The sequence below is a fragment of the Salvelinus sp. IW2-2015 genome, linkage group LG8 (genome assembly GCF_002910315.2).
Source record: "Salvelinus sp. IW2-2015 linkage group LG8, ASM291031v2, whole genome shotgun sequence".
NCBI classification, from domain to species: Eukaryota; Metazoa; Chordata; class Actinopteri; order Salmoniformes; family Salmonidae; genus Salvelinus; species Salvelinus sp. IW2-2015.
The window spans coordinates 54,481,416-54,495,980 of NC_036848.1; the positions used below are offsets into that span (position 1 = coordinate 54,481,416).

At 41.3% G+C, this 14,565-nt stretch overlaps 1 protein-coding gene across 1 annotated transcript in view; it reads left to right on the plus strand.

Annotated features, from left to right (window-relative positions):
- The window catches only part of LOC111968174 (BAR/IMD domain-containing adapter protein 2-like), a 159,952-nt gene that overhangs the window by 129,818 nt on the left and 15,569 nt on the right, over positions 1 to 14,565 (plus strand). Inside the window, 1 exon segment of the mRNA XM_070445012.1 lies at positions 13,175 to 13,212. Within this exon segment, the coding sequence (XP_070301113.1) occupies positions 13,175 to 13,212 (38 nt within the window).

Consider the following 14,565-nt stretch of genomic DNA (forward strand, 5'->3'; position numbering starts at 1 on the left):
TCATCATTCAACTCAGAATTGTAGAATTGACTTCCCATTTCAACTCAGAATTGTAGAATTGACTCCCATTCAACTCCAGAATTGTAGAAATTGACTCCCATTCAACTCAGGAATTGTAGAATTGACTCCCATTCAACTCATGAATTGAAATTGAATTGGTCACACTCCACAGGATGTAGAATTTGAATTATAGTTTGAGTGACAGGAATAAAATGTAATTCAGTGGAATTCAAATAAATTCTCCTCAGTCATAGAACATTAAGAGTTTCATTGAATCTGACAGGTCACACTTCCTGATACCAAAGAATATATCACTTTTCTCGGAAACATTGTTCAATACTTACTCGTTTAACCTTAGTGCTTAGAATAGCTGATTATATTTCCACCAACCATTTCATTTGTTTGGTTTCTTTTAAAGGTCTCAGGGTCAACTTGAAGGATAAAGTAATGCATTCTGGGAAATGTAGCATTTTCTCCATATTGAATAACATTTCAGATATTATATAATAACTTAGAATATTTCCATACAGTTTTTTGTTTTCCTTGATCATTCATTTGAAGAGTTTGTCCTGAAAATATTGAATGTACATAACGACATGTTTATGTACAAGATGTATATTTGACTTCACCTATTATAGAATAGAACGGGCAGTAGAATTTCAATACATTTCAATTAATTAAATTGCGATTCTGTATCCTGTTTACTACTTCAATTCAAAAATGACATTTTAATTTGAGGCATTCTCCAATTCACACACATTTTCACACATGTTCACACAGGAGGTTTATAATGCACAAACCATGAAACTTTGAAAACATTTAAAGTGTGAAGGTATTTTATTTTCATGACTTTACTAACTGCACCTAAAAGGATCACACACACACTGTACGTACACCAGTCCAGAGCACTTAGCTATGCCCTCATATATAGGAGGAATCAATCAACACAAGTGACTTAGGTGCCTTGTGCAGTATACCATCAGTGTGACAGGCTGTGTGTTTAGGTCCCGGTGGCACTCAACACAGCTTTCCCACAACGTTCTGGCCCATTAACTTACATAAACGGGGATCAGTTCCCCTCTGCCTCACACACACGGAGTGTTTGTCTGAGTGTCTGTGTTTGTCTGTGTGTGAGTGTTTGTTTGTGTGTGTGCGTCTGTGTTTTGTGACGGGCACCAAGAGATGACCAGAGCCCAGATTAGAGAAGGCTGCTTGCTGCTTCTGGTACTGAGGAAAGTGATTGTGACTGGAGACCCGCTGATAACAGGACTAGTCCAGCTGACTGGAGACTGCTGATAACAGGACTAGGCCAGCTGACTGGAGACACGCTGATAACAGGACTAGGCCAGCTGACTGGAGACACGCTGATAACAGGACTAGGCCAGCTGACTGGAGACTGCTGAAACGAGACCTAGACTGAGACACGCTGAAACAGGACTAGGCCAGCTGACTGGAGACTGCTGATAACAGGACTAGCCCAGCTGACTGGAGACTGCTGATAACAGGACTAGCCCAGCTGACCTGGAGACTGCTGATAACAGGACTAGCCCAGCTGACTGGAGACTGCTGATAACAGGACTGGCCCAGCTGACTGGAGACTGCTGATAACAGGACTAGTCCAGCTGACTGGAGACTGCTGATAAACAGGACTGGCCCAGCTGACTGGAGACTGCTGATAACAGGACTAGCCCAGCTGACTGGAGACTGCTGATAACAGGACTAGTCCAGCTGACTGGAGACTGCTGATAACAGGACTAGCCCAGCTGAATGGAGACTGCTGAACAGGACTGGCCCAGCTGACTGGAGACTGCCGATAACAGGACTGGCCCAGCTGACTGGAGACTGTTGATAACAGGACTGGTCCAGCTGACTGGAGACTGCTGATAACAGTACTAGCCCAGCTGACTGGAGACTGCTGATAACAGGACTAGTCCAGCTGACTGGAGACTGCTGATAACAGGACTAGCCCAGCTGACTGGAGACTGCTGATAACAGGACTAGCCCAGCTGACTGGAGACTGCTGATAACAGGACTAGCCCAGCTGACTGGAGACTGCTGATAACAGGACTAGCCCAGCTGACTGGAGACCTGCACACACATATATTGTCGCTGAGGCGGAGAGCGGGGATGTGCTGCATTATGTAACACCAAAACCCTTTTAACACAACCCTTTACAGGGCTTGGTAGGAGGAGGCGGAGGTGGAGAGGTACTGTATGTGGGCAGATAATAGTCTCTAATTGCTCAGATAGTCACATAACAAACTTCTTGGTCTTGTTTTCCCCTTCAGATTATTCCAGGGATAAGAAAAAAGTAGAGTTTGAACAGACCCTTATGTTAGTTTTATACAGCTGTGTCACTCTAAAGGCAATGGTTGTTCTGCTGTGTTCAGCTGGCGCCCTCTACTGGCTCATATTGGTTTGGCAACTGTCAACACTTCAATGACTGATCATATGTTAATTTATAAGCAATTTAGCAGTGGTGTAAAGAACTTAAGTAAAAAATACTTTAAAGTACTACTTTAGGGTTTTTGGGGGTATCTGTACATTACTATACTATTTATATTTTTGAGAAACTTGTACTTTAACTTCACTACATTCCTACTTTTTACTCCATACATTTTCCCTGACAACCAAAAGTACTCGTTACATTTTGGATGCTTAACAGGACAGGAAAATTGTCAAATTCAAGCCCTTAACAAGAGAATACCTTGTCATCCCTTCTGCGTCTGATCTGGTGGACTCCCTAACAAACCAATGCATCTTCTGTAAATAATGTCTGAGTGTTGGAGTGTGACCCTGGCTATCCGTACATTTTAAAAAACAAAAAATGTTGCCGTCTGCTTTCTTAATATAAGGAATTAAAAATTATTTATACATTTACTTGATACTGAAATATATTTAAAACCAAAATACTTTTATACTTTACTCAAGTAGATTTTACTGGGTGACTTTCACTTTTACTTGAGTAACTTTCTATTAAAGGACTCTTGGCATAAAACTGCTAGTGTTGTTAAGGCTTGTAGGTAAGCATTTCACTAAGGTTGTATTCGGCGCATTTGACAAATAAAATAAATTTTTTACTCTTGGCATTAATTTTAAATGTAAGTGCCAAGCAGTCAGACTAAATGGTAATTTAGTCTGACGGTGCTCCCCTGGGTCATTTAGTCTGACGGCTTGCTCCCCCTGTGGTCATTTAGTCTGACGGCTGCTCCCCCTGTGGTCATTTAGTCTGACGGCTGCTCCCCTGTGGTCATTTAGTCTGACGGCTGCTCCCCCTGTGGTCATTTAGTCTGACGGCTGCTCCCCTTTCATTAGTCTGACGCGCTGCTCCCCTGTGGTCATTTAGTCTGACGGCTGCTCCCCCTGTGGTCATTTTAGTCTGACGCTGCTCCCCTGTGGTCATTTAGTCTGACTGCTGCTCCCCCTTGTGGTCATTTAGTCTGACGGCTGCTCCCCCTGTGGTCATTTAGTCTGACGGCTGGCTCCCCCCTGTGGTCATTTAGTCTGACTGCTGCTCCCCCTGTGGTCATTTAGTGTCTGACGGCTGCTCCCCCTGTGGGTCATTTAGTCTGACGGCTGCTCCCCCTGTGGTCATTTAGTCTGACGGCTGCTCCCCCTGTGGTCATTTATCTGACGGCTGCTACCCCCTGTGGTTATCCCCCCCAAACGACAATATAAAAGTGAAATGATCAAACGGTAAATATGGTCATGTGATGATGGCTTGTATAGAGATGTAAAAGGCCGCTAAGCCAGAGGGAGTCTGGCTGAAGCAACATCACTGTCAGCCGCACAGAGGTTGGGTGTGATCAATCTCTGTTCCTGACTAGTTTTCATCAAGCTATCCACTCGAGGAAGCTTCTCAATGTAACCAGTGCCTGTAATCTGGTTCAGATTATTATTCGACCTATCCAGGGTGTTTACTGACACTACAGGAACAAGATCATCCACAAGTATTGCTCACATTTATACTAATACTGTAAAACTTTGTTCTAAAACTGTATCCATACCCATTAGATGCAGTGATCACAATATAATGGCTATATCTACCTTTTAGCTGTTTGTGACGTTGTCTGTGCCCAATAATGTTTGACCCTGTTTTTTGGCTTCTACCATGTTGTGTTGCTACCATGTTGTTGCTACCATGTTGTTGTCATGTGTGCTGCCATGCTATGTTGTCATCTTAGTTCTCTTTTTATGTAGTGTTTTCTCTCTTGTCAAGATGTGTGTTTTTGTTCTATTTTTTTATTTATAATCCCACCCCGTCCCCACAGGAGCCTTTTGTCTTTTGGTAGGCCGTCATTGTAAATAAGAATTTGTTCTTAACTGACTTGCCTAGTTACATTTTTATGTATTATTTCACCTTTATATTAACCAGGTAGGCAAGTGAGAACAAGTTCTCATTTACAACTGCGACCTGGCCAAGATAAAGCAAAGCAGTTTGACACATACACAAACACAGAGTTACACATGGAATAAAACAAACATACAGTCAATAATACATTAGAAAATAGTATATACAATGTGAGCAAATGAGGTGAGATAAGGGAGGTAAAGGCAAAAAAAGGCCATGGTGGCGAAGTAAATACAATATAGCAAGTAAAACACTGGAATGGTAGATTTGCAGTGGAATGTGCGAAGTAGAGATAGAAATAATGGGGTGCAAAAGGAGCAAAATAAATAAATACGGTAGGGGGAGAGGTAGTTTGGGATAAATTATAGATGGGCTATGTACAGGTGCAGTAATCTGTGAGTTGCTCTGACAGCTGGTGCTTAAATCTAGTGAGGGAGATAAGTGTTTCCAGTTTCAGAGATTTTTGTTAGTTCATTCCAGTCATTGCAGCAGAGAACTGGAAGGAGAGGCGGCCAAAGGAAGAATTGGTTTTGGGGTGACGAGGAGAGATACACTGCTGGAGCGCGTGCTACAGGTGGGTGCTGCTATGGTGACCAGCGAGCTGAGATAAGGGGGGACTTTACCTAGCAGGGGGGGCCAGCCAACGAGAGCGTACAGGTCGCAGTGGTGGGTAGTATATGGGGCTTTGGTGACAAAATGGATGGCACTGTGATAGACTGCATCCAATTTATTGAAGGGTATTGGAGGCTATTTTGTAAATAACATCGCCGAAGTCGAGGATCGGTAGGATGGTCAGTTTTACAAGGGTATGTTTGGCAGCAAGGGTATGTTTGGCAGCAAGGATGCTTTGTTGCGAAATAGGAAGCCACTTCCAGATTTAACTTTGGATTGGAGATGTTTGATGTGAGGTCTGGAAGAAGAGTTTACAGTCTAACCAGACACCTAGGTATTTGTAGTTGTCCACATATTCTAAGTCAGAACCGTCCAGAGTAGTGATGCTGGACGGGCGGGCAGGTGCAGGCAGCGATCGGTTGAAGAGCATGCATTTAGTTTTACTTACTTTAAGAGCAATTGGAGGCCACGGAAGGAGAGTTGTATGCCATTGAAGCTCGTCTGGAGGGTTGTTAACACAGTTCCAAAGAAGGGCCAGCAGTATACAGAATGGTGTCGTCTGCGTAGAGGTGGATCAGAGACTCACTAGCAGCAAGAGTGACATCATTGATGTATACAGAGAAGAGAGTCGGTCCAAGAATTGAACCCTGTGGACCCCCCATAGAGACTGCCAGAGGCCCGGACAACTGTCCCTCCGATTTGACACACTGAACTCTATCAGAGAAGTAGTTGTGGACCAGGCGAGGCAATTATTTGAGAAAAAAAATATATATATATACAGTATATCCATCCATCCATCCAGGAAAGCCAAAGTTCCAAAATTCTGGGAATAAAATAGTTTATTAGAGATCATACAAAATATTTTGCGTGGACTTATGTGGATGATGTTAAAACTATCTGTTGGGCTGATGTGATTAAGGCGCATCCAGACGCTGCACTTCATGAATTTATGAATTTGCTTCTTCCAATTATAGATAAACATGCACCTGTTAAGAAACTGACTGTTAGAACTGTTAAGGCTCCATGTATTGATGAGGAATTGATAAACTGTATGTTGAAAGAGATGGGGCAAAGGGATTGGCTAATAAGTCTGGCTGCACATCTGACTGATTTAATGCAAATTGAGAAATGATGTGACTCAACAAAAAAAATAAGAAACTGTATTATGAAAACAAGATCAATGATATAAAAGGACTTTGGAGTACTTTAAATGAAATTCTAGGCAGAAAGACAAATTCTACTCCATCTTTCATTGACTCAGATGGTTTATTCATCACAAAACAATTTGATGTTGCCAACACATTTTTATAATTATTTCATTGGTAAAGTGGGAAAACTTTGGCAGGAAATGCCAACAACGAACAGTGAGCCATCTTGACTAAGAGATAAGGAGAAACTGACTGCATCACTTTTTCTTTTCATAAGAAACGTGTTGAAAAAATTAGAGGACGACCATCTAAATTGTTTTGCATAGTCAACTTACACACAGCTCTGATACACACACACACACTTACCCCGCCAGACATGCCACCAGGGATCTTTTCCAGTCCAGTATTATATAGAGCCATTATTGCATGGTACTCCCTTCCATCTTATATTACTCAAATGAACAGCAAACCTGGTTTCAAAAACACATAAAACAACGTCTCACGGCACAACGCCTCGCCACTATTTGACCTAGATATATTGTATATATATATTTGTGTGGCTATGTGTGCCATTTTTAGATTAATGTAGTTCGTCCCTGAGTTGTTCTTGTCTGTTAATGTTCTGTATTATGTTTCATGTTCTGTGTGGACCCCACACAGAACATGTGATTGGTATTTTATTCGGGGATCCGAATAAAATACCAATTACCCCTCAACCATCCCAATGGACATTTACAGTATTTAATTGTCACTAATACAGTTATGTGTATATAGTGCTATTTATATATATTTCAATTTTTTTTACATTTTCCTTGTTTTCACTAGTCCTGCATGTTGGAGCTCGCGACTAAGATTTTCACTGTACCCTGCAATCACACCTGCAACCCTGTACATGTGACTATTGAACACCTGTGAAGCTGAATCTAAGCCAGAATACGACCACAAACTACTACTGACAATATCTCCAGCAGTTCAATTCATACAGTTCTGGATTTGCCAATCAAGCAATACTGTTATCATGTATTCTCAACTTTCTAGTGTGACACAAAGTGCAAGGATTGTGACTGAAAGGTGTTTTGTGTGTTTGTCTCCACAGCAGGACTTGAAACAGTATGAGCAACGTTTTCCCTCAGAGGTAAGGGCCACTTTTTGTCTCTATAGATAAAAATACATCGTGTGTGATACTGAATTGTACAAGGTTTGTCTGGGTGGTACTAGACTGGATATGATTTCATGGACTTGTAAACAGTACAAGTAATTGAACTGTCCTTAATAGGATAGGAACTGCAACATAAAAGTCATGGACTTGTAGACCACTAAAAGTAATTAGTGTCCTTAATAGGATAGGAACTGCAACATAAAGTCATGGACTTGTAGACACTACAAGTAATTAGTGTCTTAAGTATTCCCCTGATAGGAACTGCAACATTAAACTACAAACACGGACATATCAGGTTTTTGTTGTGTTAATTGCCATATCATTTTAATGGTTTATTTTTTTGGTGTGTTCCCTTTTTTTCCCCTGATTTTAAATTTTTTTAACATTTATTTATTTGATGACGAGACCTAGCTATGATATTATCATGATGGGACAGAAAGGTTGGTTTGCCCAAAAACCCAATGTTGGAGCCAATGGGAATCACCTATCCTTATTGCCGTTCCTAGTGGGTCAAATAAATATTTTCCCCCGTTTTATTCCTATTACTTTGAAACATATTTGTTTGCTTTAGCTTGCTTTTTGCTTTTATCGTTAAGTTTCATTTAGGCTATTATAAATTTGATTTCAGGGAAAAGCCCCAGGCTTGAACACTCCCCCTCCTAGATACTGGCCCTCCATAGTAATTGTTACTATCCCTTCTTACGTCCAGCTGACTGGAGACTGCTGATAACAGGACTAGCCCAGCTGACTGGAGACCTGCACACACATATATTGTCGCTGAGGCGAGAGCGGGGGATGTGCTGCATTATGTAACACCAAAACCCTTTTAACACAACCCTTTACAGGGCTTGGGTAGGAGGAGGCGGGAGGTGGAGAGGTACTGTATGTGGGCATGATAATAGTCTCTAATTGCTCAGATAGTCACATAACAACTTCTTGGTCTTGTTTTCCCCTTCAGATTATTCCAGGGATAGAAAAAAAGTAGAGTTTGAACAGACCGTTATGTTAGTTTTATACAGCTGTGTCACTCTAAAGGCAATGGTTGTTCTGCTGTGTTCAGCTGGCGCCCTCTACTGGCTCATATTGGTTTGGCAACTGTCAACACTTCAATGACTGATCATATGTTAATTATATAAGCAATTTAGCAGTGGTGTAAAGAACTTAAGTAAAAATACTTTAAAGTACTACTTTAGGGTTTTTTGGGGGGTATCTGTACATTACTATACTATTTATATTTTTGAGAACTTGTACTTTAACTTCACTACATTCCTACTTTTTACTCCATACATTTTCCCTGACAACCAAAAGTACTCGTTACATTTTGGATGCTTAACAGGACAGGAAAATTGTCAAATTCAAGCCCTTATCAAGAGAATACGTTGTCATCCCTTCTGCGTCTGATCTGGTGGACTCCCTAAACACCAATGCATCTTCTGTAAATAATGTCTGAGTGTTGGAGTGTGACCCTGGCTATCCGTACATTTAAAAACAAGAACATGTTGCCGTCTGCTTTGCTTAATATAAGGAATTWAAAATTATTTATACATTTACTTTTGATACTGAAAGTATATTTAAAACCAAATACTTTTATACTTTTACTCAAGTAGTATTTTACTGGGTGACTTTCACTTTTACTTGAGTAACTTTCTATTAAAGGACTCTTGGCATAAAACTGCGTAGTTGGTTAAGGCTTGTAGGTAAGCATTTCACTAAGGTTGTATTCGGCGCATTTGACAAATAAAATTGAATTTTTTTACTCTTGGCATTAATTTTAATGTAAGTGCCAAGCAGTCAGACTAAATGGTAATTTAGTCTGACGGCTGCTCCCCCTGTGGTCATTTAGTCTGACGGCTGCTCCCCTGTGGTCATTTAGTCTGACGGCTGCTCCCCCTGTGGTCATTTTAGTCTGACGGCTGCTCCCCCTGTGGTCATTTAGTCTGACGGCTGCTCCCCTGTGGGTCATTTAGTCTGACGGCTGCTCCCCTGTGGTCATTTAGTCTGACGGCTGCTCCCCCTGTGGTCATTTAGTCTGACGGCTGCTCCCCCGTGGTCATTTAGTCTGACGGCTGCTCCCCCTGTGGTCATTTAGTCTGACTGCTGCTCCCCCTGTGGTCATTTAGTCTGACGGCTGCTCCCCCTGTGGTCATTTAGTCTGACGGCTGCTCCCCCTGTGGTCATTTAGTCTGACTGCTGCTCCCCCTGTGGTCATTTAGTCTGACGGCTGCTCCCCCTGTGGTCATTTAGTCTGACGGCTGCTCCCCCTGTGGTCATTTAGTCTGACGGCTTGCTCCCCCCTGTTGGTCATTAGTGACGGCTGCTCCCCCTGTGGTTATCCCCCCCAAACGACAATATAAAAGTGAAATGATCAAACGGTGAAATATGGTCATGTGATGATGGCTGTGTATAGAGATGTAAAAGGCCGCTAAGCCAGATGGGAGTCTGGCTGATAAGCAACATCACTGTCAGCCGCACAGAGGTTGGGTGTGATCAATCTCTGTTCCTGACTAGTTTTCATCAAGCTATCCACTCGAGGAAGCTTCTCAATGTAACCAGTGCCTGTAATCTGGTTCAGATTATTATTCGACCTATCAGGGTGTTTACTGACACTACAGGAACAAGATCATCCACAAGTATTGCTCACATTTATACTAATACTGTAAAACTTTGTTCTAAAACTGTATCCATACCCATTAGATGCAGTGATCACAATATAATGGCTATATCTACCTTTTAGCTGTTTGTGACGTTGTCTGTGCCCAATAATGTTTGTACCCTGTTTTGTGCTTCTACCATGTTGTGTTGCTACCATGTTGTTGCTACCATGTTGTTGTCATGTGTTGCTGCCATGCTATGTTGTCATCTTAGTTCTCTTTTTATGTAGTGTTTTCTCTCTTGTCAAGATGTGTGTTTTGTTCTATATTTTTTATTTATAATCCCAGACCCTGTCCCCGCAGGAGGCCTTTTGTCTTTTGGTAGGCCGTCATTGTAAATAAGAATTTGTTCTTAACTGACTTGCCTAGTTACATTTTTATGTATTTATTTCACCTTTATTTAACCAGGTAGGCAAGTTGAGAACAAGTTCTCATTTACAACTGCGACCTGGCCAAGATAAAGCAAAGCAGTTTGACACATACAACAACACAGAGTTACACATGGAATAAAACAAACATACAGTCAATAATACATTAGAAAAATAAGTATATACAATGTGAGCAAATGAGGTGAGATAAGGGAGGTAAAGGCAAAAAAAAGGCCATGGTGGCGAAGTAAATACAATATAGCAAGTAAAACACTGGAATGGTAGATTTGCAGTGGAATGTGCGAAGTAGAGATAGAAATAATGGGGTGCAAAGGAGCAAAATAAATAAATACGGTAGGGGGAGAGGTAGTTTGGGATAAATTATAGATGGGCTATGTACAGGTGCAGTAATCTGTGAGTTGCTCTGACAGCTGGTGCTTAAATCTAGTGAGGGAGATAAGTGTTTCCAGTTTCAGAGATTTTTGTAGTTCATTCCAGTCATTGGCAGCAGAGAACTGGAAGGAGAGGCGGCCAAAGGAAGAATTGGTTTTGGGGGTGACGAGAGAGATACACCTGCTGGAGCGCGTGCTACAGGTGGGTGCTGCTATGGTGACCAGCGAGCTGAGATAAGGGGGGACTTTACCTAGCAGGGGGGGGCCAGCCAACGAGAGCGTACAGGTCGCAGTGGTGGGTAGTATATGGGGCTTTGGTGACAAAATGGATGGCACTGTGATAGACTGCATCCAATTTATTGAGTAGGGTATTGGAGGCTATTTTGTAAATAACATCGCCGAAGTCGAGGATCGGTAGGATGGTCAGTTTTACAAGGGTATGTTTGGCAGCAAGGGTATGTTTGGCAGCAAGGATGCTTTGTTGCGAAATAGGAAGCCACTTCCAGATTTAACTTTGGATTGGAGATGTTTGATGTGAGTCTGGAAGYAGAGTTTACAGTCTAACCAGACACCTAGGTATTTGTAGTTGTCCACATATTCTAAGTCAGAACCGTCCAGAGTAGTGATGCTGGACGGGCGGGCAGGTGCAGGCAGCGATCGGTTGAAGAGCATGCATTTAGTTTTACTTACTTTAAGAGCAATTGGAGGCCACGGAAGGAGAGTTGTATGCCATTGAAGCTCGTCTGGAGGGTTGTTAACACAGTGTCCAAAGAAGGGCCAGCAGTATACAGAATGGTGTCGTCTGCGTAGAGGTGGATCAGAGACTCACTAGCAGCAAGAGTYACATCATTGATGTATACAGAGAAGAGAGTCGGTCCAAGAATTGAACCCTGTGGCACCCCCATAGAGACTGCCAGAGGCCCGGACAACTGTCCCTCCGATTTSACACACTGAACTCTATCAGAGAAGTAGTTGGTGGACCAGGCGAGGCAATTATTTGAGAAAAAAAAWATATATATATACAGTATATCCATCCATCCATCCAGGAAAGCCAAAGTTCCAAAATTCTGGGAATAAAATAGTTTATTAGAGATCATACAAAATATTTTGCTGTGACTTATGTGGATGATGTTAAAACTATCTGTTGGGCTGATGTGATTAAGGKGCATCCAGACGCTGCACTTCATGAATTTATGAATTTGCTTCTTCCAATTATAGATAAACATGCACCTGTTAAGAAACTGACTGTTAGAACTGTTAAGGCTCCATGTATTGATGAGGAATTGATAAACTGTATGGTTGAAAGAGATGGGGCAAAGGGATTGGCTAATAAGTCTGGCTGCACATCTGACTGATTTAATGCAAATTGAGAAATGATGTGACTCAACAAAAAAAATAAGAAACTGTATTATGAAAACAAGATCAATGATATAAAGGACTTTGGAGTACTTTAAATGAAATTCTAGGCAGAAAGACAAATTCTACTCCATCTTTCATTGACTCAGATGGTTTATTCATCACAAAACAATTTGATGTTGCCAACACATTTTTATAATTATTTCATTGGTAAAGTGGGAAAACMTTGGCAGGAAATGCCAACAARGAACAGTGAGCCATCTTGACTAAGAGATAAGGAGAAACTGACTGCATCACTTTTTCTTTTCATAAGAAACGTGTTGAAAAAATTAGAGGACGACCATCTAAATTGTTTGCATAGTCAACTTACACACAGCTCTGATACACACACACACACTTACCCCGCCAGACATGCCACCAGGGATCTTTTTCCAGTCCAGTATTATATAGAGCCATTATTGCATGGTACTCCCTTCCATCTTATATTACTCAAATGAACAGCAAACCTGGTTTCAAAAAACACATAAAACAACGTCTCACGGCACAACGCCTCGCCACTATTTGACCTAGATATATTGTATATATATATTTGTGTGGCTATGTGTGCCATTTTTAGATTAATGTAGTTCGGTCCCTGAGTTGTTCTTGTCTGTTAATGTTCTGTATTATGTTTCATGTTCTGTGTGGACCCCACACAGAACATGTGATTGGTATTTTATTCGGGGATCCGAATAAAATACCAATTACCCCTCAACCATCCCAATGGACATTTACAGTATTTAATTGTCACTAATACAGTTATGTGTATATAGTGCTATTTATATATATTTCAATTTTTTTTTACATTTTCCTTGTTTTCACTAGTCCTGCATGTTGGAGCTCGGCGACTAAGATTTTCACTGTACCCTGCAATCACACCTGCAACCCTGTACATGTGACTATTGAACACCTGAAGCTGAATCTAAGCCAGATACGACCACAAACTACTACTGACAATATCTCCAGCAGTTCAATTCATACAGTTCTGGATTTGCCAATCAAGCAATACTGTTATCATGTATTCTCAACTTTCTAGTGTGACACAAAAGTGCCAAGGACTTGATGACTGAAAGGTGTTTTGTGTGTTTGTCTCCACAGCAAGGACTTGAACAGTATGAGCAACGTTTCCCTCAGAGGTAAGGGCCACTTTTTGTCTCTATAGATAAAAATACTCGGTTGTGATACTGAATTGATAAGGTTTGTCTGGGTGGTACTAGACTGGATATGATTTCATGGACTTGTAAACASTACAAGTAATTAGTGTCCTTAATAGGATAGGAACTGCAACATAAAGTCATGGACTTGTAGACACTAAAAGTAATTAGTGTCCTTAATAGGATAGGAACTGCAACATAAAGTCATGGACTTGTAGACACTACAAGTAATTAGTGTCCTTAAGTATTCCCCTGATAGGAACTGCAACATAAACTACAAACACGGACATATCAGGTTTTTGTTGTGTTAATTGCCATATCATTTTAATGGTTTATTTTTGGTGTGTTTCCCTTTTTTTCCCCTGATTTTWAATTTTTTAACATTTATTTATTTGATGACGAGACCTAGCTATGATATTATCATGATGGGACAGAAAGGTTGGTTTGCCCAAAAACCCAATGTTGGACCAATGGGAATCACCTATCCTTATGCCGTTCCTAGTGGGTCAAATAAATATTTTCCCTCCGTTTTATCCTATTACTTTGAAACATATTTGTTGCTTTAGCTTGCTTTTTGCTTTTATCGTTAAGTTTCATTTAGTCAAATAAATTTGATTTCAGGGAAAAGCCCCAGGCTTGAACACTCCCCCTCCTAGATACTGGCCCTCCATAGTATTGTTACTATCCCTTCTACGTTGCTGCCCACACTGTGCTCTGTGTCCATGTATATAGGCTACAGTATACTAGACCTGGGTCCATATAATATGTGTTTTCTATGCTATTTGAACTCAGGTCTGCAGTAAATGTTGAATGTGAAAGGCTGTCAGTTCATTTGTTGCAGCATATCAAAGAAATGAGATTGAAGACATGAAATTATTTTACTGTCTTCTCCTTTTTATATCTGGGGAAAGGTTATCTTAACTGTATGAAATACTACGATATTCAAATACTCATCATGAATGGATGAAGGGAATGTGCAGACGGAGGCAGCAACATGGGACCCAGCGCCAAAATTGGCCAAACTAAATGCCTGTAGATTGTGTATTTGTCTGTGGTTGTGTTGCTCCCCTGTTGTTTCTCTGAGTGCCTATATACTGTATATACCTGGAAGCTTCTCCTTTTCTTTGTTCCACAGTTCCGAAGGGGGAACAGTTCCGAAATTGATTTCGACAGTGTGAGAAGGGACAGACAGACACAGACTCGGCTTGTTGCTGCTGCTGCAATACGACTGACTTACTGACTGCCAGGCACCTCTGCAATCCCTCATCATCTGCCCTCCTCACCAGTCACTCTAACCCTCACCCCTCCCCTCCTCTCTCTAACCCTCACCACTCC